General features: G+C 35.7%; 1 protein-coding gene across 2 annotated transcripts; it reads right to left on the bottom strand.

Annotated features, from left to right (window-relative positions):
- Positions 1 to 937: 937 nt before the first annotated feature.
- LOC125649618 (uncharacterized) lies at positions 938 to 26056 on the bottom strand. Of its 2 annotated transcripts, XM_048877281.2 has the most exons (10): positions 22825 to 23419; positions 20049 to 21538; positions 17961 to 18147; positions 17710 to 17858; positions 14048 to 17572; positions 5776 to 5939; positions 4308 to 4406; positions 2072 to 2183; positions 1450 to 1527; positions 938 to 1122 (listed from the first exon to the last, which is right to left on the bottom strand). In XM_048877281.2, the coding sequence occupies exons 1-10, from the start codon at positions 23138 to 23140 to the stop codon at positions 1012 to 1014; spliced, it is 6231 nt and encodes a 2076-aa protein (XP_048733238.2). In that variant the 5' UTR covers positions 23141 to 23419; the 3' UTR covers positions 938 to 1011. The 2 variants fall into 2 exon arrangements, with proteins under 2 accessions (XP_048733238.2, XP_056022217.1); XM_056166242.1 differs by lacking the exons at positions 938 to 1122; positions 1450 to 1527; positions 2072 to 2183; positions 4308 to 4406; positions 5776 to 5939 and adding an exon at positions 23816 to 26056 and having other exon boundaries at positions 12758 to 17572; positions 22825 to 23537.
- Positions 26057 to 27270: the final 1214 nt, after the last annotated feature.

Raw genomic sequence — 27270 nt, 5'->3', positions numbered from 1 at the left:
TGAGGGATCACACTTTTGTCGTTGTTGCGTTTACAGGAAAAGGCCATCATCTTGCAGTGACCTCTGTTTTTGGTATAGGATGAAAGTCCATCGTTTGCCGTGTGTTATTAATAATACATTGTAGCAATGAGTTAACTCAAAGTACTGTACAACACATTATAGTCAGATGTCTATATGATTTCCTTAAAAAAAAGCTTATAACGAGCGAAGCTCGCTCAGCTGATTACCATTTGAGTCACGTTCACCAATGCTTCTGGGAAAATGTCGCCGTCATTGCGGTATTCTTCAATGACCACTCCGTAAGTAAAATGAATTGTTTGGAAAGTACCACAAACGTTTTTAAATTCAAAACAAGATTTCTCATAGCTTCGTACGTTTTGTTGAAAATTGTTTGGTTTGAAAGAAGAAGAGAGAAAAGAAAATTTAAAAAAAAGTTGCAGCTAATGACTTCACAATGCAAGTGTTTGTACATCGACCGCGTTATATTTCCCACATTGAATGAATTGGCGGATTTTTAAAATGTCTAAAGTAGCATTGAAAGATGTTGGGGTCTTCGCTCGTCTTAACGGTCACACTGCAAAACTTATAATTTTGACATAGAATTTATATAATCAACTTAGGATTACAAATAAGTTTTATGCAAACTGAGAATAAAAATACATAGGAACATCTGTAACAATCAATAATATTGGTTTTACTCTGTTATAAGTGTCAATTAGTATTGTTTCTACACAACTGTTTCACAAACGCATTGAAACTATAGCTGCCTTCTTGTGTCAGTAATCATGTTCAGCCGTGTTTGAACATTCTCTGCTACTAAAAGAAAAGTAACTCTTCCTAACATAAAGTTACCTTGATATCACACCTATCTCATAAAAATTATTTTCTTACTCTTTCACTCGGATACTGTTTTAAAAAATTACAAAAATAACTCAAATGACACTTTTAAAAAAGAATTTATTGTAAAAAATTTTGAAAAAAAAAATTTGTAAAAACATGAAGTATAAATATTTAGTTCTTTTTCGGCTTGGGTGTGTCGTATCTGCTTTTACTTCTGAAGAATAGTAGAAATGGAATGCAAAGTGAAGGAAGTGTCATGATAGCGAATACCATCCAGTCCAGCTGAAAAAAAAAATAAATCATAAAATCACATGTATCACTTTGTTTAGCTGCAATTGTATGATTGTATCCCTCTCCATTTGGGGGGGGGGGGGGGGGGGGTGTCTTTTTCAGAGCTTTACAAAATCCATTCATGTATAATACAGCTTTGACTAATTCAAATGATTTTTCTAACTAAGAATGCAATGGTCCCACATTCGATAACCGATAGCTTCAACGATTTTTCTCTCTTTTTTTACTACAGTAACGTCTGTTTAAACAACTTTATACTGTAATACATAACAGCTGCCTTTACATTTTCAACAATTGTTTACACAGTTCAGTACTTACAACATGAGGTGAGAATTTCCTGTCGAAGTCTTTGCTGCCTACAATACCTCCCTCTCCTGGGGCACTGGTAAATCCAATCTACACCAAAAAATTTAAACACATTCTTAAAAATACATATTGCTAGTAATTTTACTATACATCAACATAATTTCAATACATGTATTAACAAGACGAAAATCATGGATTTTACCTAGTTTTCAGTTACTACTTCTATAAGCCGAAGTAATGATATCTATAAACAGAAAATTTACAGAAACCTGATCATTTTCTGGCATTTAGTATCCCTTTGTATGTTGTTACAACATTAAATGATCCAGTAAACTATTAACATGCTTGGCTTTCACTCTTGATACAATTTACTTCCCATTTTTACTGTAAACTTACCAGTTCTTTTGTCGAGTTTTTGCTGAGTTTGTGTTTTTTCTGTAAACTTACCAGTTCTAATGTCAAGTTTTCACTGAGTTTGTATATTTTTTATGTAAACGTGCCATTTCTGTTGCTGAGTTTTTCCTGTAAACTTATCAGTTCTGTTGCTGAGTTTTTCATTAAACTAACCAGTTCTGTTGCTGAGTTTTTCTGTAAACTCACCAGTTCTGTTGCCGAGTTTTCCCTGTAAACTTACCAGTTCTGTTGCCGAGTTTTCGCTGGGTTTGTAAGAGACCTCAGCTGCGCTGAAGTTGAAGTAGCCGAACTGCAATGGACGGAACACCACAGCATGGGACACATTAGTGCCACTGAAGAGCATTATTAAGGAACAAATTATTTAGAACTTGATCCATGTTGGTACATGTATGCATGGTATACAATATCAAGTAACAAATTATTTAGATTGTGATCATATTGGTATATGTATGCATAAAACTTTCCTGCAATTATTTCAAATTTGCTAAACGAACATTGATCATTGATGTCACAACTTGACATGAACATAATAAATGTATCACTCTTTGTTATCTTCACCTTTCATGTAGGACTTGTTTATAAAATACAAAATTTTGTATACACTGTACTTTTCATATGCAATTCCTCAAAAAGTTAGTTTAATGTACCTGCTGGGCTTACTTCAATGTAGCCGCTGGGCTTAGTTCAATGTACCCACTACACTAAGCTTAATTAAATGTACCCACTGGGCTAGAATTATTGAAACTCCTATAATAAAATTCATCAGAAAAGGAACTAAGTTGTGAGAACTTATTTCCAATCCTTTTGTATATCAAACACATTTATACAATAAAATATATTCAAATTTAGGGAGCAGTGATTAACCATGAGACAGTATATCATGGTAATAATATGCTACGGTTCGATTCACAGTACCTTACACTATACCATTTAGGTATCCTCTGTCCCGATTATTTTGAACCGCTCGATTTGGCTTGTAAAATTATGTTGTAAAATTGCTTCCATTAATGGAAAATGTGGTGCTGACCGTGCCACTGAATTATTTCTCCCACTGCGACCAATAAAATCTCCAATATGGAAGCATTTTGGATTCCGTGCAATGGAAGAAAATGGTATATAATGTCAATGTTTTGATCTTTTAAAAGAAAAACATGCAGTTGTAACAGTAAGGTGCAATTAAATGATCCCAAAAGCATTTGTTATTATTCATAGCATCTTAAAAGTATCATGATACGTATCAATCGTCAAGCAATCGTTGCACCCCTAGTTCAAATCAAAATTCATCTGAGGACACTATGCATTTGTATACAGGCTACGTTTAAAGGACATTCAGTCTGATAAACAATCTAGCTTTACCAGACTAAGAGTAATTTTACCAGACCAAAATTTCTAATGTGTAAAATGTCTTTATCGACTGAAATTCTGACATTCATGTCTATCCTTGATTTATTAAGTGTACATATTTCAATCGAAACATGATTATTTTGAAAAACAGAAGTATTATAATACTGGAAATACAAAACCATGACATTTGGTTGAGAATTATAAAAAAATTTCTAGATGACCAATCCATTTTCCCCTGTAAATGTCTAACAAATTCCGTGTAGTTGGTAATATCACACTTTCCCTTTTTGTTATCAAAACTAATTTAAAATGGTTTTTTAAGAGTTATACAACACTCCTACTACATGTACCAAGGAATGAATATTTGGCATTAGTAACTATATAGAAAATGTTGCAAACTCAAACATTTCTAAGTCTCAGAATCTAGGAGATGTACATTCTGTTATGACAGAACCAAATAATAATCGGTGATTTTTGAAGACACATTTTATATCTGAATATCGGACCTTTCCCCTCCCAAGAATTACCAATTCCTAAAATGCACTTTTCCCAATAATAAAAACTTGCGACAATGTACGCATTTTTTGAGAAATAAGTTTGATGTGAATAGTTTACATGACATGACAAAGACACATCAATTCTTGATGATTTATATCGAATAATTGAAAATTTTAAGAGCTTAAAGAAAAGAAAGTTAAATATGTAAAATAAAGGAAGAATGACATCAATTTGTATTTGATTACTTGTTTGATATGATATATTTAGCTTATTTACGATAATATTGGTTTTTTCGAATTTGATTGAAATGTCAACAATTTTTCCCAATTCGAATGCCACACGACCCTCTTTTGAAAATTGTTGAAAAATCACTGATGATAATTAATGTAAGCCTAAGTAAATTTTCTTACAATTTCAAGACTGAAATTTACTTCCTTACAAAGAGTGCAATACCTAGCAACATACATCCCCACCAACCCCAAAAATAAGAGTACTATGGTTATCTCCAAGGAAGATGTGATGACATTGTTATTGTGTGTTAAAGGAAGATGTGATGACATGTTATTGTGTGTTAAAGGAAGATGTGATGACATTGTTATTGTGTGTAAGGATACGGTGCGATTCTTTCCCATTTAACATTCAAGTTTCCTTTCACAACCTCGAAATCTTGTTCCGGGAAACCCTCCTCTTTTAAATTTACGTCTAGAGCAGCACTGAAAAGATAAATGTTTGATATTAGAATACCATCTCTACAGCGATTTTTATAAACTGTGACACATGCCCATTAGCATGCCTCATAATCCACGACGAAATTAAGTTCTTTAGTCTATCTGCTTACAATTAAATAGAGGTCATTTGGACACCCAAGATTTGATCCTAGGTTTATGCATGCAATAGATCAGATATGTATACTACCTCATAAATGAATTTTATTCGATATATACATACATACATAAGATACCAAGGATAACCCATTAAGCTCGCAAGCTTATTTCCAATGGGGTCCTTTTGATGCACGGATGTTTGCGCTAGGGGGTCATTTATGTGGGAGGAAACCGGAGTACCCGGAGAAAACCCACGTGTCCGAGCAGGCGACCGCCATACCCTCTCACCTACAACCACTGCCGATCACGGGGATCGAACTTGGGTCGCAGTGGTGAGAAGCAAGAGTGCTACCCGGACACCCATATATAACTATACCCAGGGTTGGACGGTTAAAACCGCCCCCGGTTTTAACCAGTGGTTTTCACCATCCTGGTCAATACTCCCCAAGTGGTCAATACTGGTCAATTGTGATTTAAAACTATTTTGTACATTTCTTGCAAAGATAAAGATAAATTAAGTCTTTTCATTATATGGATCAATTGTTGATTAATATTTTTCATTAGATAATCAAATGTAATTTCATAAGTTTAATATATTTGGTTTGCTGAAACTGACCGAAATATCTTCAGTACCTACCAGAGGGTCACAGTTCTATAGCATAGCTTGATGATTGGAGACAGACCTCTTAATACCTGTACCTGGACAGATTAAGAATAAAAGGTAGCTGGACATTATCTGAGCACAGGAAGCAGAGTTGACAGGTGTTCATAAGCATAGACTGGGACCAGAGATGACCAGTGTGTGTGTGTGTTATTGTTATGAAACATTACCAACCCACCCCCTCAAATGTTTATTCAACAGTTAAAATAAAGATTGATGAAACAATACTTATTAGGAAGGAATTTGAACAGAAACTTTTACATCTTCCCCAATTTAACAGAGGCATTTACAAGTACAATATTTATTTAATATTATGACTTATAAACTTGTATATTATAAACTGATGGTGCATGTTATGAATTACAGTATTTACCATAATGGTCACTTAAACATTCAAAATAAATAACACAGACTATAATGACCAAATAATTTTCGATCGACCAGTATTAACCAGTATTGACCACCGGCCCGGTCAATACTCATATTGACCACTTTTTTGCCAACCCTGACTATTCCAAATCAATTTGACATATATGCATTTCAGATTCATTTTCATATATTGAGCTTTTCAATATCTAAAGACTACAGAAAACTTACCTGCTCCCAATATTATAAATAGTATATTCTACAGTTAAATCTCTGCCTTCTACAAGATACTGGTTAAGGACATTTTTGGAGGCTAGCAGTCTGGCGACGTTGTCCTCCTCCGATACACTGTAACCAGCACAGCTGATCAGAACAGCTAAAACCCACAGCTTCATCTCTACAGAAAATAAAGATAAAAGAAATTAATAAATATTGCAAGCAATCATCAAACACTAACTTAAGGACAGAGAACTCTACCACAGTAGAAATGTCCCAGTACAGCAAATACCAACTAAAGAACAGAGAACTCTGCTACAGCAGAAATGTCCAAGTACAGCAAATACTCACTAAAGGACAGAGAACTCTACCACAGTAGAAATGTCCCAGTACAACAAACACTAACTAAAGGACAGACAACTCTACCACAGTAGAAATGACCTAGTACAACAAACACTCACTAAAGGACAGAGAACTCTACCACAGTAGAAATGTCCCAGTGCAGCAAACACTAACTAAAGGACAGAGAACTCTACCACAGTAGAAATGTCCCGGTGCAGCAAACACTAACTAAAGGACAGAGAACTCTACCACTGTAGAAATGTCCCAGTGCAGCAAACACTAATTAAATGACAGAGAACTATAAATTTAGTTTGTTGGACAGAGTGACTGACTGGTGTGTTTAATGGCTACACGAAAATAATTGCTAATCTTTCTTGGTTGTCAAAATACAAGCATTCAATCAATAGTAAATGTAAGGTTAAAAGGAAACTTTCGACCAATCAAAATTACTTAGTTACAAGATTGCAGACACTGACAGAAATTTGAGTGAAAATGTCTTCAAAGAGGGCGAAAGTCAAGGAAGAACAGCAAACCAATGTTTTACTTCATTAATACTAGTAATGACCTAAAACTTTTATGGATTTACACAAAAATAGTCTACACATTTTGTAACATTTAGGTCCCCTGCCCTATTAGGTTCCATTCCTATCTGATTCACAGACTACCTTGTTGTCTGAACTGCTGAAGAAGGGCCCCACTCCTACCCCAATTCTCCAGATTTTGTTAGAAAAAGAAAAATTCCTTATTTGTCGTACATTGGATTTACACTAGCTTAACAACAGAATCTATCGCAAGTGTTGTTTTCTGCCACACGCTAGCATGCCAGTTTGTGTTGTTTTCTTTGAAATGTTTTCTGTGATGTGACAACATGGGTTGTGGGTGCAGGTTTTTTTAAGGTCTTGATTTCAAGGTTCTGGGCCTTCCCAATTGGGGATATTAGCGACATTTGCTTGAAATTGGGAAAAAATTATTCCATACAAAGAAGTAGGGAGAAAACCAAACCAGAGCATTAAAGTATGATTGGACTCATTCTGACTTGCAATTTAGTCAAAGGTAATCTCTTTTAAATAATCAAGAGGCCAAAAAATTAAGTTTACGTACTAACAATTTTTAAGCAAAAATTGTAATATGTGGGACTGTGCAAAAGATTTTTTTTAACAAAAAGACTACCCTGCTTTGATTTCATTGTTTGGGAATTTAAAAGCGAAAATTGGGGAAAATACCTGCTTTTTAGCATTGGGAATGGGGCCTTATTTCGGCCCCCTACAGACCCTTAAAAAATCCCTGGGGTGCGTAATCAATGAAGCACTTGAAAAGAAAAAGTGCTAAAATGTCTGATACTTCTGCAAATATATAAATCAAAACAAAACACCTTGTGCATTGAATTTCAGACTCCTACCCTCTTATCAGTCATATGCAGCAACATTGATATGAAATTTCTTGAATGTGTTGTCAATTTTATAGCTCTACACAATTCAAATCATGTTGAGTGTGTGTTGCACTTATTCAGCATTGCACGGAGTTTTGTCATTATTTTTTTTTTAAAAAGGCACCAAAACACCTGTTTCTGGTAATGTTTACTTTTCGCTAAAGAGGGATAGCTGTGTTTTAGTGAGAAGATCTCGCTATAGGGGAAGTGTTCCCAACCTGTAAAATTCTTAAACACAAAATAAAGGCCAAGTAGTGTGTACGAATATGTTATGTCAATGAGAGTATCACGGCCAGAGATTGGGAGAGTATCACGACCAGAGATTGGGAGAGTATCATGGCCAGAGATTGGGAGAGTATTGTGGCCAGAGATTGGGAGAGTATCACGGCCAGAGATTGGGAGAGTATCGCGGCCAGAGATTGGGTGAGTATCGCAGCCAGAGATTGGGAGAGTATCATGGCCAGAGATTGGGAGAGTATCATGGCCAGAGAGTGGGAGAGTATCATGGCCACAGATTGGGTGTTACAGTGTTATTATCAAACTCCTGACAGGATGCTAGCTTGTTAATACAAACATGGCTTCATCTATAAATCGACTAATACACTGGTTATTGAATTACTTTTAATAAAATTAAAAGAATATAAACTTTTTTTCTCACATAGTAGCGAACATATGAGACAGGTATGGTATGTAAGTTAATCAAATGCAGCAGAATACTAATTATGCCTACTGTATATACATGATGTACAACCCGAACAACCTTAATAATGTAGCAGACCAAGTCAAATTATTCAGTTCATTAAAAATCAAGAGTTTCACAGATTCTTGTTTCCTATGACTTTTCACAGTTTGATATTTCTTTTTGTTTTTCTGGAAAATGATTGCCACGTATGCCGTATGAAAATCAAATTCGCTTGCCAAGATGGGCACATCACATTACACACGTTCATAGCAAAACATATCGTTGTTCTAAATTACAGCAGATGACAAAATTCAAATACAGAATGTCTTGTAACATTATAACATGCCAAACCTTTCTATTCCTCAGTGCAGTCCACAAGCCGGCGTCTGAGAAAAACTGAAGCAAGGGGGAAGTAATCGATCAACGTGGCGGTTTAGAATTGTCACAACTCCGATCCCGATTAAAATATTTCGGCAACGTTCCCCGTCAGCATTTCAATTTACGATTGAGGTATCTTTTTACCGAAAATGACTCATATGATTCCTTCAAAAAATTTGAACAAAATGACTTATATACTATCCCTTTAAATACAGTTTTTTAAAATTTACATTCCATTTTGGCATTAGCTGTGAAAGTGATTGTAACCATTTTTTCTCTCAAAATCTCTCAATGGGTTAGGAATATATATTAATGACTAATAAAAACATTTATTTTGTACAAAAACAAGAGAAAACTAACAGAATATCGGCATGCTTTGTGAAGAATAACTGAAAACGTAAGAAATTAATATGTTTTACGGCGTGACCGTGTTTGAGGGCGAAGCAAACAAATTTTGGCATTAGTATCTATATCCAAAACAGAACGAAAACAACCCGAAGTTAGCATGAGGACGGAGCTGTATCAAAGCATCCTAATTTTGGATATTTGATCCGCCTATATATTGAACGCGGGAAATATAACGTGGCGTTAATGGTGGAGTGATTATATATGATTAAGAAAATAAGATTTACATGCTTTTACGAATTTTATGTAACATCTTAGAACGACGTGAACTAGGGCAATCTCTCACCAGAGGGCGTTACGCTACGCTCCACAACGTAGCGCGCCCTCTGGTGAGAGAATGGAACTAGGGTAGACGAGATTCAAAATGGAGAAATACATGTCCACGAACATTCCATGTCCACGCGATAGTATTCGAATCGACGCCATTAGTACTAAGATTTTCAAGTTCCATAGGTATGGTTTAATTTTTCATTGTTTTCCTATATTTTCCTTTTAAACATGTATATATGTGTTACCTATAGGGAGAGTTCCCTTCGGGCCGTGAGAGGGCTTTGCCCTCTATAAAAGTTTACGCAAGCTGACCATGATGTTTAAGATTACGCATGGCCTAGTTGATGTACATGCACTAGCAAATTGTGCGTAAATCAGTGTTAAGTTCGCTATTTCTGACCAAAATAGGTGTATTTTGATGGCTTTTCTTATCATATGTAGCTGTAAGTTTTGTAATTTCTTGTTAAAACGATGCTAATTCAAAATGATATTTGAACTTACTGACATACAATTGTGGCAAAAGGTCACTGTTCTCTCCAATATAGAGCATGATGCAATTTTAAAGAAAATCAAGCTAGGTTTTATTGACAATTTCAATAAATTGCATAAATGTGTGTTCACATGATTGAAAATATACCACATTTGTAAAAGTTAATTTGTATTAGATTCAAATTTTGCACTAGGAGTTAAAATACGACGTGCAAATCTTGCCCATCCCACTTTCCTCCGCTTAGATACATTAAAATACACCCAGGTGCAAAACGTGCATAAATGAAAATTTTCCACACCGTTTGTAAAAAGGCGCTTGTGAACGGGGAATGATACTCTCGATACTACTGTCTCCTATGACGCCATCTTGAAGCCACCTGCGCCTATCATTTTCCCCCACTAAGTCAGCGGGATGCGTGCGCAATTCCGACTCACAATCAAGTGTGTCGCATCACGTGGGGATCCGGGTTAGAATAGGTCCTCAGTACCCCCTTGCTTGTCGTAAGAGGCGACTAATTGGGGCGGTCCTTCGGATAAGACCGCAAAAACCGAGGTCCCGTGTTACAGCAGGTGTGGCACGATAATGATCCCTCTCTGCTCAAAGGCCATGAGCGCCGAGCATAGGCCTAAATTTTGCAGCCCTTCACCGGCAGTAGTGACGTCTCCATATGAGTGAAATATTCTCGAGCGGGACGTTAAACAACATACAATCAATGAATCAAGTGTGTCGCCGGTTAAACCGAGTGTGCTAGATTGTTAGATCTATATCGGTGCAGTATAAAACCGAAAACGTTTTGGGATAGGTAGTAAAGCCTAAAGCGGCTGACATAGGAAGTGAAAATCATATAATGGGTCTTTTTCATACGACGTTCTGAATGGAGACCCCCCCCCCCCCCCCCATCGTGGTAGGCGTTGGCACGATATAGAACCCCATTACTACGGCGTTGCGCATTAATCATCGTTATGACACTTCACCTACAGCCGATGATGTTTCTATATGAATGAAAAATTATCGAATTGGATATAAATCACATACAAACTGAAGTGACATTTTATCAACCATCAACCGACGGGTTCTAAAGAAAACCAAAGGATAATCTATCTACATACTTCATAGGCACTAATCAAGGGTAATTATCAAACAATAGATGGGAGAGGTTTTGTAAGTTGTTCGAACTTGTAACCAATCCCTTTATATATCTATACAATTGTAACGGCAACCCCAATGTGTATACACCACCAAAATGTAACACATAAATCCTGATCCACACGGCATGCACCAAAAAATGCAGCAGGAAGCTTGTGTGTGTGCTGGGACTGAAATAAGTTCAGCTTCTCCCAAAGCACAAGTTATATATTGTCTTAAAGGAACTCACTGTCAATAGTACTTGGGATCAGAAGGACTTATCATGCTACATAAATTATGAAACACCGTTTCCGTGTTGTACCCTGGTTCGGTTGATCCCTAGATTATGTTCAACACCATGCCTTGTTTGAAATGAAAAGACATGTAAAATTTACACATTTATTTTAGTATAAGTAAATATAGTTTAAGATTATTTAATAACAAATAATAAGTTTTCCAATGAAAATGAACGAATATATCCTGAGAGGAATGTAAAATTTACCCGAAATAAAAGACCGGAGTTACGAAAAATATGTACCGTAGTAATAAAAGAAATCTAAAGTTAGGATACTAACGAGCTTCCATACACAATGAAAAACATAGTTTACTACACCAGCGTTCCCTACACACCTCAAAGTAATACAGTTTTAGGCTAAATATAAATATTGAGGTAGCCTAGATATATAAGTACTAACTATGAAAAATATTCAGGTAAGAGATAGCTAATTCTACTATGAACCAACGTAAAACTCTCACTGCTAGGATATTTACATTTTGTCAAGAAAACTCCTAAAATGTTGTTTCCTAACTCTATGTTAGTTTTACATACTGCGTGTTGAGAAACCCTGCTCTACGTAAGCAAAAGAATCGAACACACAGTTCTTTGAAAAGCCTGAACCCAAGTTCTTGAGTCTATCACAGAGAAAGTGTGTGTGAATCTCCCGTGTGTCACGCCTTATATACATGCAAGTCTGACAAAGCAATAAAATGCTAAAAATACACACTCAATTTGATAAGCCAGCATTAAGCCTCTTAGCCAATGAAATTACAGAAAGCAAACAACGTTCGTAAAGACTGACAACATGGTGGGTATAATGAATTACATAGAACAGTGAAAGGCAAACATGTAAAACATCGAAATATTGACTGTATACAATTTTAAATGTCTTCCAACATAAATAGAAAGTGTTATAAACATAAATGACATGTTGTATAGGCAATAAGTATGCGATTCAAGTCTAATCCACATCAAACTTGTTACACGATAGAATATGTTCAAATCTACTAAAAGGCGGGTTCAAAATAAAATAACAAAGAGTTATTCTTTCTTACAAAATTCAAATCTCCCCCAAGAACGTTTTGTAACACCACAAGAACTGTTTTCGTCTGCAGCTATATTGTTTTAAGATTCATTTTAAAGAAATTAAATGTTTTATATAAGAGACAATAAATTTCATAGAATTGGAGTTAAGAAAGGCGAAGATAACGAACAGTGATCAAACGCATACATATAAGGAATACAAAATTAAGAGATGGGCAGACACGGACTCCTGAAGATACCAGACGTGGGATCAGTGCCTAGGAGGAGTAAGCATCCCCTGTAATATCACGTCACGTTAAGGTTACCAGAGGTGGGATCAGGTGCCTAGGAGGAGTAAGCATCCCCTGTCGATTGGTCACACTCGCCGTTAGCAATGTTTTCTCGGGTCACAGTGTAAAGTCCTTGATATACCATTTTGTCTTCAAATTGTCAATTAATTGTCTTAAAATTTCAGTACTAAGCATTTTAGCTGCTGAAACCATATATCTCAGTGTAAAATTGATGAATGTTTGTGGAAAAGATTAAGACCATCAACAAATGACAATAGACTGACAGGTCAATGACGCATATTTTAATATACATACAAACCATACAATCATTTCATTCTTTTAAAACCACATAGAAAGAATATAAATATTACAAAATAGCTGAAAATGGTTTTGACATTTCTGTCCAGCACATCTTTAAATTATGAACCACAATAAATCTAATCTTGATCACTAACATTGCATACAAATCAATCCAAACTTTTACTAAGAGTGCGACATTTAACTTCGGACACGACAAAGTCTGGACGTTTGGCTAACCTTTACAAGAGATACTATAAGTATAAAATAATGAGTCATGTGATGAATTCCTAAGTGGTCTGCAAACTATCACGATGACGGACTACTGTGAATAACTATATTCAATCGTCAGAATGAGCAAGGTTTGATTTAAATTCCTAACACGTATTGATTAGACTATGTAAATGAATAGTTTGAGCGTTTAATTCAAAAGACATAAACATGTACAGCATACACATGTAACATTCAGACAATTGCACAGTTTCGGATAATTTTAATTACCAAAGATCCAAACTGGAAAAGATAGCAGAATGAATTATTTGCTATTTGAAACAGCCCATGTGAAAGAGCGCTTCATGGGAGATTATGAACCTCTGACAAGACTGTGAGCACTCCTTCCACCAAATTAAATCATGACTAAATCCAGACTCAAAATCCAAAGCCTGTCTTTGTTGAAAAAATATTACATATGCACACATAGCGGTATTGTGTATAATCTTGCAAATTACGAATAGAGTGAACCAATGTCCCTCTAAATAACCTTGTCATGCTAATGGATTTGTGTTGAAAGATAGCTTCCTCCATTCACACGCAAAATACCAATGGCAAAGCATACTAAACAATAATAAAATGCGTTAGATGCATCTTTATACCATAACGATATGAAAAGAAAAAAAATTCTACAACGCCCATTATAACACTTGTTACCGATACATGTAACAATTTGCACAATTTTATCGCAAACAATTAAACATACATCAGATCAAATCAATCTACATCTATAGTAGCAGTATATATGAATATTTACAGGCGACTGTGCAATGGCAGATGTTCGTTATTCTAAAATAACACAACACAGTATGAAATAAGCCACGAAATCGTATTACTCAAATCTGTGACCAATATACAAAGCAAGATTCCATGTTTTTCTGGCATATGTCTTCAACTCGTCATCATTAGAACTGAGATCTGGGAGTTTGGGAAGCATTGTAACCTCTGTTCTCTCGACTGTGTCAGAAAACGTCCCGGTGATGCTGTTGTATCCGGAATGTTCTTTCACGGTCGCCACATCTATTTTCATATTGTGCCAGATGCCCTGCTCATCAGACAAATCTGGGTAAGAATATGAGTTAACTTGTTTTTCTCGAAGAAATGACACCCTGTCTTTGAAATCGGGAGAAACACGAAGACCATTGCCGTACACTTCCACCAAACGGAAATTCTCATCAAGAAGACCCTTTATGTCACTCATTTGCCGCACAGATTCCACATCAAGAATTCTCCTTGACTGCAGCTTGCATCGTACATCTAAAATATCCTTATTCTCGTCGTTCTTTAGTCGAACGATGTCGCCAGCTAACCATTTAAGATCTGATAAACGGAAATGGATGAAGCGAAAGTCTCGATCTAGGACACAGAGACCAGTATGAGGTTTACCGAAATCGGCTTCGCCAGTTCCTACACTAACGTGATACTTCTTTTCCTTTCCAGCCTTTTTGAATCCCATCTCTTCGAGAAACTCTTCAACTTTTCTGGGATCACAATTACATGGAATAAATGAACTGCTAATTTTCCTTCGTCTCGGAGGGAAGTTGTTTCGAAGTTTACTGTAGCTTTCCCCTCTTCGTCGCCCTCGTCCTCTGCCACGACCCCGAACCCTCTGGTATAAGTGAAATTCTTTCCTTTCGATGAAATGTTTCCGATGAAGTTTTTCTTGCAAATCTTTAATTGTCATCTGACCTACGTCTACATCTACTAAATACACTTTACCGAATGTAATTGCCAAACGAAGGACGCCATGATAGGTAACATCATAGTTTTCTCTGACAACATGTAGTTGCTCTAAAAATGCACGTTGAAATTCTTGACAATCTGGATCATTATCGTAAACATGTTCTAATGATGGATCGACGTTCCTTGAAACGCTGAGCAAGCATGGAAGATGTGCGGGGCCTCGATGCTTGTGGTCTTCTTGTATTTTTCCGGTATAATGTTGAAAATCTAATATGTCACTTTTCGATCTGCTGCCTTCAAAGAAAGTCACATAAGCTCCTTCAATGAATGCTCTATCTCTTGCAAGCGTCGAAACAAACTTTGAAGATTTCTCGCCTAGGTCTTGTAATGATTTGTTCACATTCCAAAGTTGTTCGGAGCTTCCCCATGCTTCTAAAATAATCCCTTTCGTTTCTCTAAAATTTGTTCTCCGAATGTTGATGTCTGCTCGTGTTGCCCGAGACAGTTGTCTCTCAATATAAGCCTCGGCAAAGAAAAGGGAATCCCAAGTATCAAGTGGAAGATTTAACACCAGGTGACCTTCATCAAATTCAACATGCCCAAAAAAGGAATCGATGCTATTTTTTTCTGCTATTTGTTGATAGCCACAAAGCATTTCATTCAGCAATGAAGTTGTATTATTTTGACTTAGCGGATGTTTCAAGAGATTTTTGTTTTCGTTTTTATGGGATGGGTCCGGGATAAACTGAATTATCCCTTTCTCGACATTTTCAGCTAGTATAGACCTATAATCTTTGAAAAACTGCATGACGATTTTTGCTAGAGTTTTGGTTTTACTTGCAGGAATATCATCGACTTCGATCATGTGCATTGTTTCAGCACTGATAACACCTGTCCCTACGATCTTTGGGTGTGAAAGTTTGTGCTTTGGAAGATCCTTCAATTTTAAAACACATCCGCTGACGACCATCGCAAAAGTAATTTCATCAAAAATATGTCCCGATCTAGTTGGAGAAACAACGAAAGTTCTTCTTCCCCAATCTAAAAGGAACGAAATAGCCGGGACAATCTCTTTGTTTTCTTCAATGAAAGTTTTGAGAAATACAGATCTCCGCAAAACATTTACGTCTGTTGAAAATCTGACAAAATATAAATTGTCACCGAGTCTGACACTGTATCTAGGACAAGGACCGCGTTCTGTGATCTTAATATTTTCTTTATAAAGCAAATTTTGAATAAAATCAAATACAGGTTTTCTGTTTTGTTTTGAATCCATATAGATATCTAGTGTTACTTCATCTGTTTTCATAAGTCCTACTATGGATGTTCCAACGGGAATGAAAGATGCCCCTTTAACAGGAGCAAGAAGGCCCAATACAAAGTTTGCAACAAGTTTTAAATTATTCAAAGTTAACTGCCTTTGACTCTTGGTAAAGAAAAATCGACGAACTATAGATGATCCAATGTCAAACAGGTTGTCTTCAAACTGTTCGTTTTCTTCGGTGACATCTTTAGTAATGGTCTCTGTTCTTTTCTGAAGTTTATCACCTTTAAGCAAAGCCAAAACATCCGCAATAACCCAAGGAAAACTCAACAAAGGTTCAGGATTGTCTGGGCTCTGATGGTAAGTAATTTGATACCATGCTGATGCTTTCAACAATACCTCTTTTCCTATATGTTCTAAGTCAATATTGGACTCGCCTCCAAACTCTTGAAAAAACCGTTCCCTTGTTCTCTTTCTCACTACCGACATTTTTGCTTTCACTATTTGCCCTATTTCATATTTCTCATTGTTAAGACATCCTCTGTTTGGCCTTAGTCTTCTAATGATACCAGAAATGGCTTCAGTTTCATTTTCAATACCATATAAAGTTAAAAGTTGTTTCAGTTTATCATTGTAGGAGTTTCTAGTTATCACTGCGTCTTCTTCATACTTTTCCCACCCGATCAGGATGAAGTCCTCATCAATTCTTAAATTCCGTATAATGTTTTGCTTGTCCATTTTCCTTGTCTGAGCTTGCTCGAGTGCGCGACATTGACGAAATAATTTTCCAAGTACCTTCTTGGACATATATTGTGGCTTATCTGTCTTTTGCATAAAATCTGGATAATTATCCACCTTCAGATCTTTGTTCATTTTAGCTGGAATTCCGGTTTTGGGGAAATCAACGGCATCTGAATGCATTTTAGCAAGTCGCTTGCAGGCGTCGGTGAAAACATCCCCTCTATCAGCGTGAACAACATGGGCATTGGCAATAATACCTAGATTGTCGTTCTTGATATAGTCACCAAGAAATTCTATGATATCATCAACCATGACGTCGTGATCTAATTTAATTTTTTCAGATTTAGGAAAGTCCATGGGTGCTTGATTTTCAATGACGTTGCACAATTGGTCGTCCCAACATACAAAATACATATCGCCATCTAGATCAGAACCTGACATTTCATCAGGATGAGGTCGGTGGCCTTTCTGTGGGAACACAATGCAATCGAACATATGGTGTAAGTCTGGGACATCGACGGCTTCATATTTACGGAGATCTCCGGGATGAAAACAAGGATTTTTAGTAACCACAACTGGTCCCGTGAGCACAATTGAATCTTTCTGTTGTTGTCCAGGAACGCATGAATACTGAACGAAAACCTGTCCATATTCTAACGTCCGAGTTTCATCTATGGTCCCCATCATAATACGACCATTTTCAAAAGGTAACTGGATTCGTGCGCGACGCATCAAATCCCGAACTTTGCTCTTATAGATTGTTATCAACATGGATCTGAAGAATGGTTCTCTGATAAAGACGATTCCTCTCTTTTGAAGTTTCTTGAACTTGATATTAATTGATAACTGTAAAAGAAGAGAATGTATTTGACAGTCATAAACTATTTGACGCAGCTTGAAAAGATAAAGATAATGAATAGTGATCAACCTCATAACTTCTATAAAATACAAACCTAAAAGTGTTTTACATTTCAGACACATACCCCTGAGAGCGCTTTTAGTGCCTCCTTGTCATAAAGCATCATGTCTGCCAAGCTAAAGAGCATGTCTTCTTGAAGTGACAAGAAAACTTTATCTGGGACACCAAGCCCAGAAAGAAGTGTGATTACTTGTCTGTTTAGATGAAGTCTTCCTAAAATTTAAAAGAAAATATTAAATCTCTCTCTCTCTCTCTCTCTCTCTCTCTCTCTCTCTCTCTCTCTCTCTCTCTCTCTCTCTTGAGTGTGTCTCTTACCTGGATTAGTTACTTGCAAAATCTCGAGATTTCTCGACGTCGATGTAAATTTGTCCATGCTTTTTCGAATAACAAGGATGCTACAGTCTTCACTCAGATTTGGATCCTGTGAAACAACCCCTTTGCATCCTCCATATCGAATTTGAAAAGCAGAGGGTTCCACATTTAACTGAAGAGCATTTTTTACCTAAAGTGGAATAAAATACATGATAACTAAAAGTCATACGAGAAAATTTGTTAATCCTCCGTGGAAAGTTGACTTTGTACAGAATTATTACACAAGTATGCTTTAACTCTCTTTGTTGATTACTTCAATAAAGCCCATTTTAACGCAATGGCGAATTGTTTATTCAAACTGTAGCAAAATATTGGTCTGTTATGATAAACCGACGATACCGGACAGTGATCAATCTCATAACTTCTATAAGGAACGCAAATCAGGGTTGGGCAAACACGGATTACTGGATATACCAGAGGTGGGATCAGGTGCCTAGAGGAGTAAACATCACCTGTCGACCGGTCACACCACTCTCTCTCTCTCTCTCTCTCTCTCTCTCTCTCTCTCTCTCTCTCTACATGTGTATCTATCAAAACGATTTAGTACGTGGCTTACAAATGTAATGTTAGAATATTCACAAAGAATAAACATAGCAGGAAAACATTTGGATACTAATTGAACGCCAAGCCCACTTTACAGTCACCAAACATATAAAGCTGATAAATTTAGAATACATCTCGACTTAAGGTAGCTCATTACACTAAAATGTTGTCTTATGAAGTGTGATTTCACCATCGAAAGAGTGATCCAAGCTCTCAATTATTTTATATGATATTTTGGGGGGGATTTTTCCCGGAGTGATAAAAAAGATGTTTTGTTTGCAAATAAGATATTCTGGAGTCCCAATTTCGCTGTGATTTGGTACATGATATGAATATCTAATAACACATACCTAAAAGATTCAGATATAAACGTTCTAATTTTTTAGAAAAAAAATATTTATAAAAATTGAAAACATTATTTGTTAATATCATTTAAATCTACTAATAGAATTTTCAAAAACATGCAAGTTAGAAAAGAGATATACCGAAGAAATATATTATGAAAAGAAATTGAAACAAAATGACCAAATATAAGATATAATCACAATATTCAAACGAGAGGGAAAAAAAGTGCCGATCCCGATCAAAATTGATAGAAATTACGAAAATAATCATATTGTTGCTAATTGTATGCACTAGTTTCCTTTATAAATTTGTTTAATTACATCAAGAGGATATAGTTCTTTGATTACAATGTTCTCTACGACTACTTTTTCATCATCGTCGGAAACCAACCTAATCGGAAGTATATAAAAAAGCATCGTCGGAAACCCACGGTTGATTACGCTTCGTTCCTCTCTCCATCACCCGTGGGTCCATTCATTCCTACTCGCTCCTACTTTGTATTGCAGTATTCTGTTTTTGCATTTCTAATGAATAGTATGTAATACAAAGTTGATTAAATATTGTTTAACGTCCCTCTTGAGGATATTTCACTCATATGGAGACGTCACCACTGCGGGGAAGGGCTGCAGAATTTAGGCATATGCTTGGCGCTTATGGTCATTGAACAGGGGGGATCTTTATCGTGTCACACCTGCTGTTACACAGGACCCCGGTTTTGGCGATCTCATCCGAAGGACCGCCCCATTAGTCGCCTCTTACGACAAGCAAGGGGGTACTGAGGACCTATTCTAACCCGGATCCCCACGGGTCGTGATTTAGAACTAATTGATATTGATCTCAATGAAGTGAAAGGTGAAGATAACTTATCTGAACGAAGTCTTAAAAAGTATGAAATTAATAAATCCCCTGGTAGTGGTGGGATTTCCGCAGAGTTTTTAAAATTGTTTGCATTAAAAAGGTACTATCAACTTAAATGCACCAATTTATGCAATTTGATACTGACTTGAAGGATATTTGCAAATAAGATCAATCCTAACATGTTTTCTACAAAATTTCTTGTCTTGATCGATTTTGGGAGTCGTAAATCTACAACATATGTTTTTTTATGTAATGCAAAAATGGACACATAAACAATCGTCTCACCTGATTTGCAAGATACGGCGATATTTTCCCGATGCCATCAGAAAAACAATAACCATTTCTTTCGATATCTTTTTCTTTCACCACTTCTCCAGGATTCACACCGACGTCCACCGTATCACGAGAGGCGGAAAAACACAGTCCAAAGCGTGATACATATGACGCTACACATCTCTCCCTTGAAATGTCGCCACTTCGATCACGGATTAGCTGTGCTGAAATGCCATTGTTTGGGCAAAAAAACCAAAACCCATGCTCTCGCAGTTGGCTGTTAGAGCATCCTAAAAATTCGTAATTACGATCAAGAATTTGAAAACCTGCTCGCAAAATGTTTTTCATGGCGTCAATTATTGAATCAAGAGCATTGGGCTGAACGGCACTCACTCTTTCATAATCTTCATCACGAAAAACAATTCTTATGAAATACTCCTCTTCATATTGTCGAATGATGCGATTCTGAACAATTGGTTCCTTCGGGAAAAATACATGTTTTGTTGGCGTCAAAACCATACGACGGATCATTGAATAACCTGGTGGCAAATCTTCCGCTTCTTCTCTGGTCTGTTTTTTATCGTTCACTTGAGTTGATATCATATGCGCAAAGTGAATAAATGGCTGTTCGCTTGCTGTGGCTGCAAAGCGATAGAGAGTCTCTGGCATCAGACAATTCATTGAACGTCGTACAAATAATATATTTTCTTCATTGAAGTGATCAGTAACTTTAAAACCCTGAGACACAAGGCACATCCATGCATATTCCATGTTAAAATCTTCAAACGGGGACTGGAAGTAGGTAGGATTGTGAGGTAATACTGTAACATCGGCATAAACTACAACGAACCCCTGGCGCTTCAATCTAGAAACAACTTGCCAGGCTGGCGGTGTCTTTGAATCCGCATTGTTGAGTATATTTCCAGGCAACTCAATACAAAAGCTACTACACCTTCCAAACTCTTCTCGGCTGATTCCCTGGAAACAAACATCCCGCTTTTCGTCTGCTCTGGTGTTGTCTATGTCTTTTCTCTTGAATATCTTTGGGTTTGATTTCACATTGACAAACAGTGCTGTAGATTGTTTTTGTAAGTGTGCTACGATACCATCATGCATTGAACTATATGGAATCTCTATAACGTCGGAGTAAAGTCCATTTGGTACCACGCTCTCTATGGATAAAAGTTGTTTGTCATTTTCAAACACAACTTTATTGCTGGATTTCATATCCCAGTGTTTAGAAAATTTCACTGGTGACAACATGGAACCACCACAGAAGGATATGCCCTCTATTGCTGTAATTGATGACTGGTTGGGGTCATAACCTCGCATGTTACTTTTTCGGATCTCCAACCAACAGTGAACCTCATTTGCTGGCCTTTTATCAAACCACAGGTTATACAAGTCAGATTCGACTTTTCGTGCCCCCAGGGCTCCATTTGTTTGAATACATACATTGTATGAGTGGATAAAATCTCCATACGGATGTTCCTCACCGTCAGCTACAATGGAAAATTTATTACATTTGTCATAATACGTCTTCTTATGTTACAGAACAAATTTATAGTTATGTACTGTGCACTGTATAACATGTTTTGCAATATATATTTTCTTCGATTTTGTCTTACCGGGTTTATCAGTGATGCATATATTTTGGGAATGTTCATAAAGACACCAATTATGTTCATGAACTTTATTTTCGCGTTATGAGAACATAGGACTTTTCCGCTAATACAAAGTTTTCGAGAATGTAAATGATTTACAAATTATACAAGAACGTTTGGTTGATATCAAATTCTTATTTAAGGAGGTGTGCTACACCAGAGAAATTTGAAATGAATGAAACCACTGAGCTACTCAGCTAGGCGAGAATTTATTAAACGAATCGACAATTATTGCTGATATTTATATTTTCATCCATGTTTTTAAAGGAGGTCAGCCATTATGACGATGTAGAGTACCTTCTTAATATGTGTAAATAATTGAATAGGCCATTGAATAACAATTATATGAACATCTTTTATGGTGAAGATCTCAAGGTAATCTAAGTATGTTGTATGTAATTTTAATTAAAGAATGCAACATGTTCAACATATTCATATCTTTGCAATATCTACAAAATTATGATGATAGTCATTTCCTCATGATGATAGATTGTGTCGCGGTTGCAAACAATGTGCATATGAATCTTGATCAATATAGTATGTCTGTCTTAACGACTTGGAATTTCGACAGATATGAAAGTAGGATGTAAATATGAATTTCATTCTTGAAAATACATGAGGTTATAAACTACAATTCTGCACACAAACATACATTTTATAAAATGCTATTGCGATTCATGAAGTGTGTCGGCGTGAAGCATCGAAGCTCGTAATCCCATGTATTCCAAAAAATGATTCAATGTCCGTAAATGACACCACCATCTTTATCTATTCCCGAAATTAGACAATTGTTTCTTGTGCATGTGAATTGATGATGTTTTGATCGAGAAATATTATGATTGCATAACAATGAAACCGCTTGCATTTTTTCCGTTGTCTTTGTTTTCATGTATTACTGTAAAAACTGGTCTATGACTTATTATCATACACTGTACTTCAACTTTCATTCACCTTTCACGTGTAACATAATGAGAGCGAGATTAATATAAACCTTTTGGCTTGTTTCTTAAAAAGTTATAATGCATAAATTGTAAACAATAATATCAACTTATTTCGGAATAAAAAGTTATTTAAACTACAATCAAACTTCAGCTGTAGAAGACATATATTCATAAGATAATTACATATTCTCTTTTCATCCAATATCCTTGCATACTTTGGAGCATGTGACCTCATCACGTCGCGGGCCGAATCGGCATCCTGCAGGTAGTATAAATTAATAGTATATTCATCCACGGCCCTTGATCTTCCTTTTGTAGGGCGCTCTTGTTTCTTTCCATCCTTTTCATTATTTTGTTCACCGTCTTGCTTGTTTTGGTCAACTGCCGGAACTTGGTTTTGATCATCAGGCCCGTTTGTTGTATTGTCAGTATTAACAGCGGGTTTGACATTATCTTGTCCCAGTAAATCGTTCTCCTTCCCATCATCCACCGTTCCCATCTTCTTAATAACCTTATTCCTTGTATTTTCCCATTCCAAGTTTAGGAAAATCAACAACTAGGACTTCTTTGAATCAAATTCGAAACCGAAAGTAGAATACTCGATCATTTCCGCGAGTTATTTTTATCTCGCAGAAATGACCGAGTATTTACATTGTTACGGTTGATCACTCGTACTTCTCACAGCACTAGGCACAACGTCGGTTGACGAATATGTTTTCTCCGGAATTCTATCTATGCGATTAAACTTTGGAATTGTGTTCTCTAGCTATTGAATGTCGATATTGTAACAGGTTTCTCTTTCCCTTAAGTAATAACAGGAACACCTGTTTGGGTTCTCGACAAGACGTTTATTCAGGAGTTACCATGCAATGCACGAATTGTCCAATGATGAAACCCTATAACAACAATGTTTAACAATTTTAAGTAATATGCTATATAAAACATGAATACTATAATTTCACATAATTACTGATGTACAACCAATATACGATTATAGCATTACATCGGTGATCTATATCAAGGGAGATAACTCTATACCTGTATACATCACATATTAAATATCCCAAGTCCTATAGACTTTAACTTCATCATAAAACTTTACAATAATTATCATTATAATATGTATTAACATTATTAATTATTGAATTAAATAAAAACCATATAGTGAGCATACCATTCTATGGGAATAGGCTCGAGTGAACAATATTTACAGATGACACCAAACTGGTCTGATCTATAAATTAATTATGATATCTACAATATCTTGTAAGTCATAAAACATACTTTTACTTTAAAATAATATCACAGTGAGACGAATCATATACATTACTATCACAGATATTTACATTATATAAGTCTCACTCTCACTGATCATTTATTCCAGGAATGTGGCAACAAAAGGAATTTTATGCAAAATTACAGATTTAACATTTAGTAAAGGAATTATAGAATAGATTAGCATTAGAAATAAATTATTAACTTACCATTCAAGAGGAAAAATGTCGGTCTATGTCTAATTGTCAAAATATGTCAGATCTACTGAAATCAACTCTCTTCTTCAAAAACTGAATAAAGACTGACCACAAAGAACAGAACTCTTGGAGGGAAAATCTCCAAGACCAATCCAATGACATAAGACAAACTAAAACACCAATGAAATTAAAAGACACAAGGGACATTTGGCCAAAATTTAATTATATACCCCAGACCATTACACTGGGAAAGTGACCAAATTTATATGCTTGACTGCATGTTTAAATTACATTACCTTGCCTAAGCATTTTATTCAATGAACCGATTCTTTATACATATACCCATCATATTATACAATATACATGTATAATATGAGTCTGTCACAATATAAACACAATTAATTGTTTATTTTAGAATTAATCAGTTTTCATTCCATTAAAATACTTTCAACCCAAAAGAATTATTGGACCATATCAAGGGAAAACAATGATTCAAAACGCATATAATTATGTGTTACCGTACGATGCAAGTTGTTTCGGCCTTTTTACAGTTCGGCCCTAGGTTCGTTCGGCCTTATGTTTTTTCGGCCTCTTGTCGTTTCGGCCTTGGATACCTAGTCGTTTCGGCCCAAGTTTCGTAAGCGACAAAATACCGACAATGTGATGTTTTTGTTAATATAGATGTGAATCGAATTTATGCTATTGTTGTTTGTTGAATGAAAGCTGTTCGAGTGTAAGCTTTTGAGACTTTAATGAAGAGAAAATTTTGTATTATGAGGAAATAATTGGAGGTAGGCCTAGTTTTAGAAAAGATTATGAAATATATGCAAAATTGTTCAAATTTTCTTTTCCATGATGCTAAGCAAATTGTGATACCATGATAATTGAGAATAGTTTTTGAAATCATCAAGGCAAACTTTTTAACCTCGAAATATAGTGAAAAAATAAACAATTATGACTCAATGCCAGGTACTGTACACTGTAAACTGATATGTTATTTACGTAGTTAGTGTATGTTAGGTTAAGTTAGTAATTTTACGGGTGTACACGGTATGGAACGGTGTATGTGTATTTCGAATACACAAGAAGACTGCCTTGTCTAAGAAGTTAGTCCTTGATATCACCTTGAGATCAGTGACGGAAGTTAAGGTAATTTTCAAATTTAAGGTAAATCGTGGTATCTTGTTTAGAAAAAATGTAATAAACGATTAAAAAAGCAATAATTTCTTTCTTTCCCGGAGAAATAAATGGCATAATCTTTTGATTTCTTGAATTACTTTATTGGGAGAACTTAAGTTTTTCCAAAAAATCCTTAAAATTTGCATCATATTAACAATTTTACCTTATAAAAAATATAGAAAATAGTACAAATGACTATAAATAGGAGACATATTTCAAGCCCTATAAAATCTGTAAAATCCAGGAGCTTCCGGGAGCTTCGCCCCCTGGGCCCCCACCAGAGCTTCGCCCTCGGCTCACTGGGGGCCTCAAGGCGGCCCCAGATCCCCTGTCTCATAATTTGGCGCCCCCCGTAACCGCAATTCCCGGATCCGCCCGTGGAGATCGTATAATCAAAGTACTGAAAAGCGCTAAGCTGACTTCATGAATTCTGTCTGTAATATTAATGAGCAGGAACAACAGTAAAAAAAAAAAAAAAAAAAAGATCGGTAAAGTTGGCTACTAGTAACCAGCTACTAGTAACTGGCTACTTAAAAAGAGAAAAGTTGGCTACTAGTAGCCAGTTACTAGTAGCCAGCTACTAAAAGTAAGAAAAGTTAGCAACTCGTAGCCAGCTACTACAAAATATAAAAGTTATAATTATTGATAGCTCGCTACCAGATAAAGGTTAATGAGTTTGAAAATTATTATCTATCAGATTTATTTCTAAAGAGGACGAGGAGTCGTATGAAATTTCATCCTCAATTATCCCCAATTACATAACGTTGCAATGCAAAATACGAATAAACTTTTTCAACTGAGTGTTTACTTTAAGGTATTCAATGTGTAATGACCATATTTCATATCTAATAAATGGATGGTGGAATTTTTGTAATCATGGTATCATTTTGAAGGGTTCATCAAATAAAAATAATCCACCGTAGGAATTTTCAAAATTTTGTTTACTGCTTGATTTATTTCACCTAGGATTTAACATTGAAGTATATGGGAAAAGCATGTTTTATTACAATATTTTAAAAAGAAATTATATTTTCACACAAATCTCTTGGTAGAAAGTTACAAACACTTTCTCTTAGTGAAAATATGAAATAAAATTAATCATTGACCACACACATTTTTAGAAAATTAGATTTTTCTTGATTTTACAAAGGGCAGACAACTCTTCCAAAAAGTCTAAAGTGCAAAAAGGTCAGCTTCTAATCATTTACCAGTCATGTGAATTTCATCTGCTTCACTTTCATCATTATTTAACAATAAACATTTATGTTGATCTAAATCCTTCAAAACTGTTCATTATCCTTTCATTATACATGGAATACCTTAAAAGTGATACGGATTGAATTCAGACCTTCAATCATTTGATATACCATCCATTTTGAGATATTTGCTACTTTTACAATTTGATTCGAGTTACCCTGAAATTTCAACTTAAGTGTGAATACCGTAAGAAACTTTATGTTTGACTTTATGTTTGTATTAGATATCTGACGAATTTACGACTATACATATGGCAAGAAGTGATAGATGGTGTTTTGGTACGCCACGAATTTTCAGATATCGCTCTTTAGGAAATCAGTTACTTATACATTTTGATTACCGGTACAATGAAATATCAAGATCCGTGTGAATACCATAAGGAACTCCGTGTTTATATCATATATTTAACTAACTTACAACGATACGTATGGCGAGTAGTGATATTGGGTATCGTGATATATCATCAATTTTCAGATAGCACGCTTAAGGAAGTCAGCTACATATACCTTTTGATGGCAGGTAAACTGAAATTTCAAGTTTTTCACAAATATCTTAAGGAACTCTGAGTTTGTATTAGATATCTGACTAATTTACAATTATCAAAGTGACCAATAGTGATATTAGGTATCTTGACATGCCATAAATTTCCAGATATCACGCTTAAAGAAGTCAGCTACTTAATATACCTTTTGATTCCTGGTATCCTGAAATTTCAAGTTTT

This window comes from Ostrea edulis, chromosome 5, assembly GCF_947568905.1.
Source record: "Ostrea edulis chromosome 5, xbOstEdul1.1, whole genome shotgun sequence".
Lineage (NCBI taxonomy): Eukaryota > Metazoa > Mollusca > Bivalvia > Ostreida > Ostreidae > Ostrea > Ostrea edulis.
The sequence above is the reverse complement of the archived record's forward strand: the minus strand, read 5'-3'. Positions and strand labels throughout refer to the sequence as shown.

Coding starts and splice junctions, on each gene's coding strand:
- LOC125649618 (XM_048877281.2), bottom strand. CDS start 23,140: ATGGGAACGGTGGATGATGGGAAGGAGAACGATTTACTGGGACAAGAT. Junction 4,407..5,775: donor ATTTATAATATTGGGAGCAG/GTAAGTTTTCTG, acceptor TTATCTTTTCAG/TGCTGCTCTAGACGTAAATT. Junction 1,123..1,449: donor GGAAATTCTCACCTCATGTT/GTAAGTACTGAA, acceptor TTTTTTTTTCAG/CTGGACTGGATGGTATTCGC.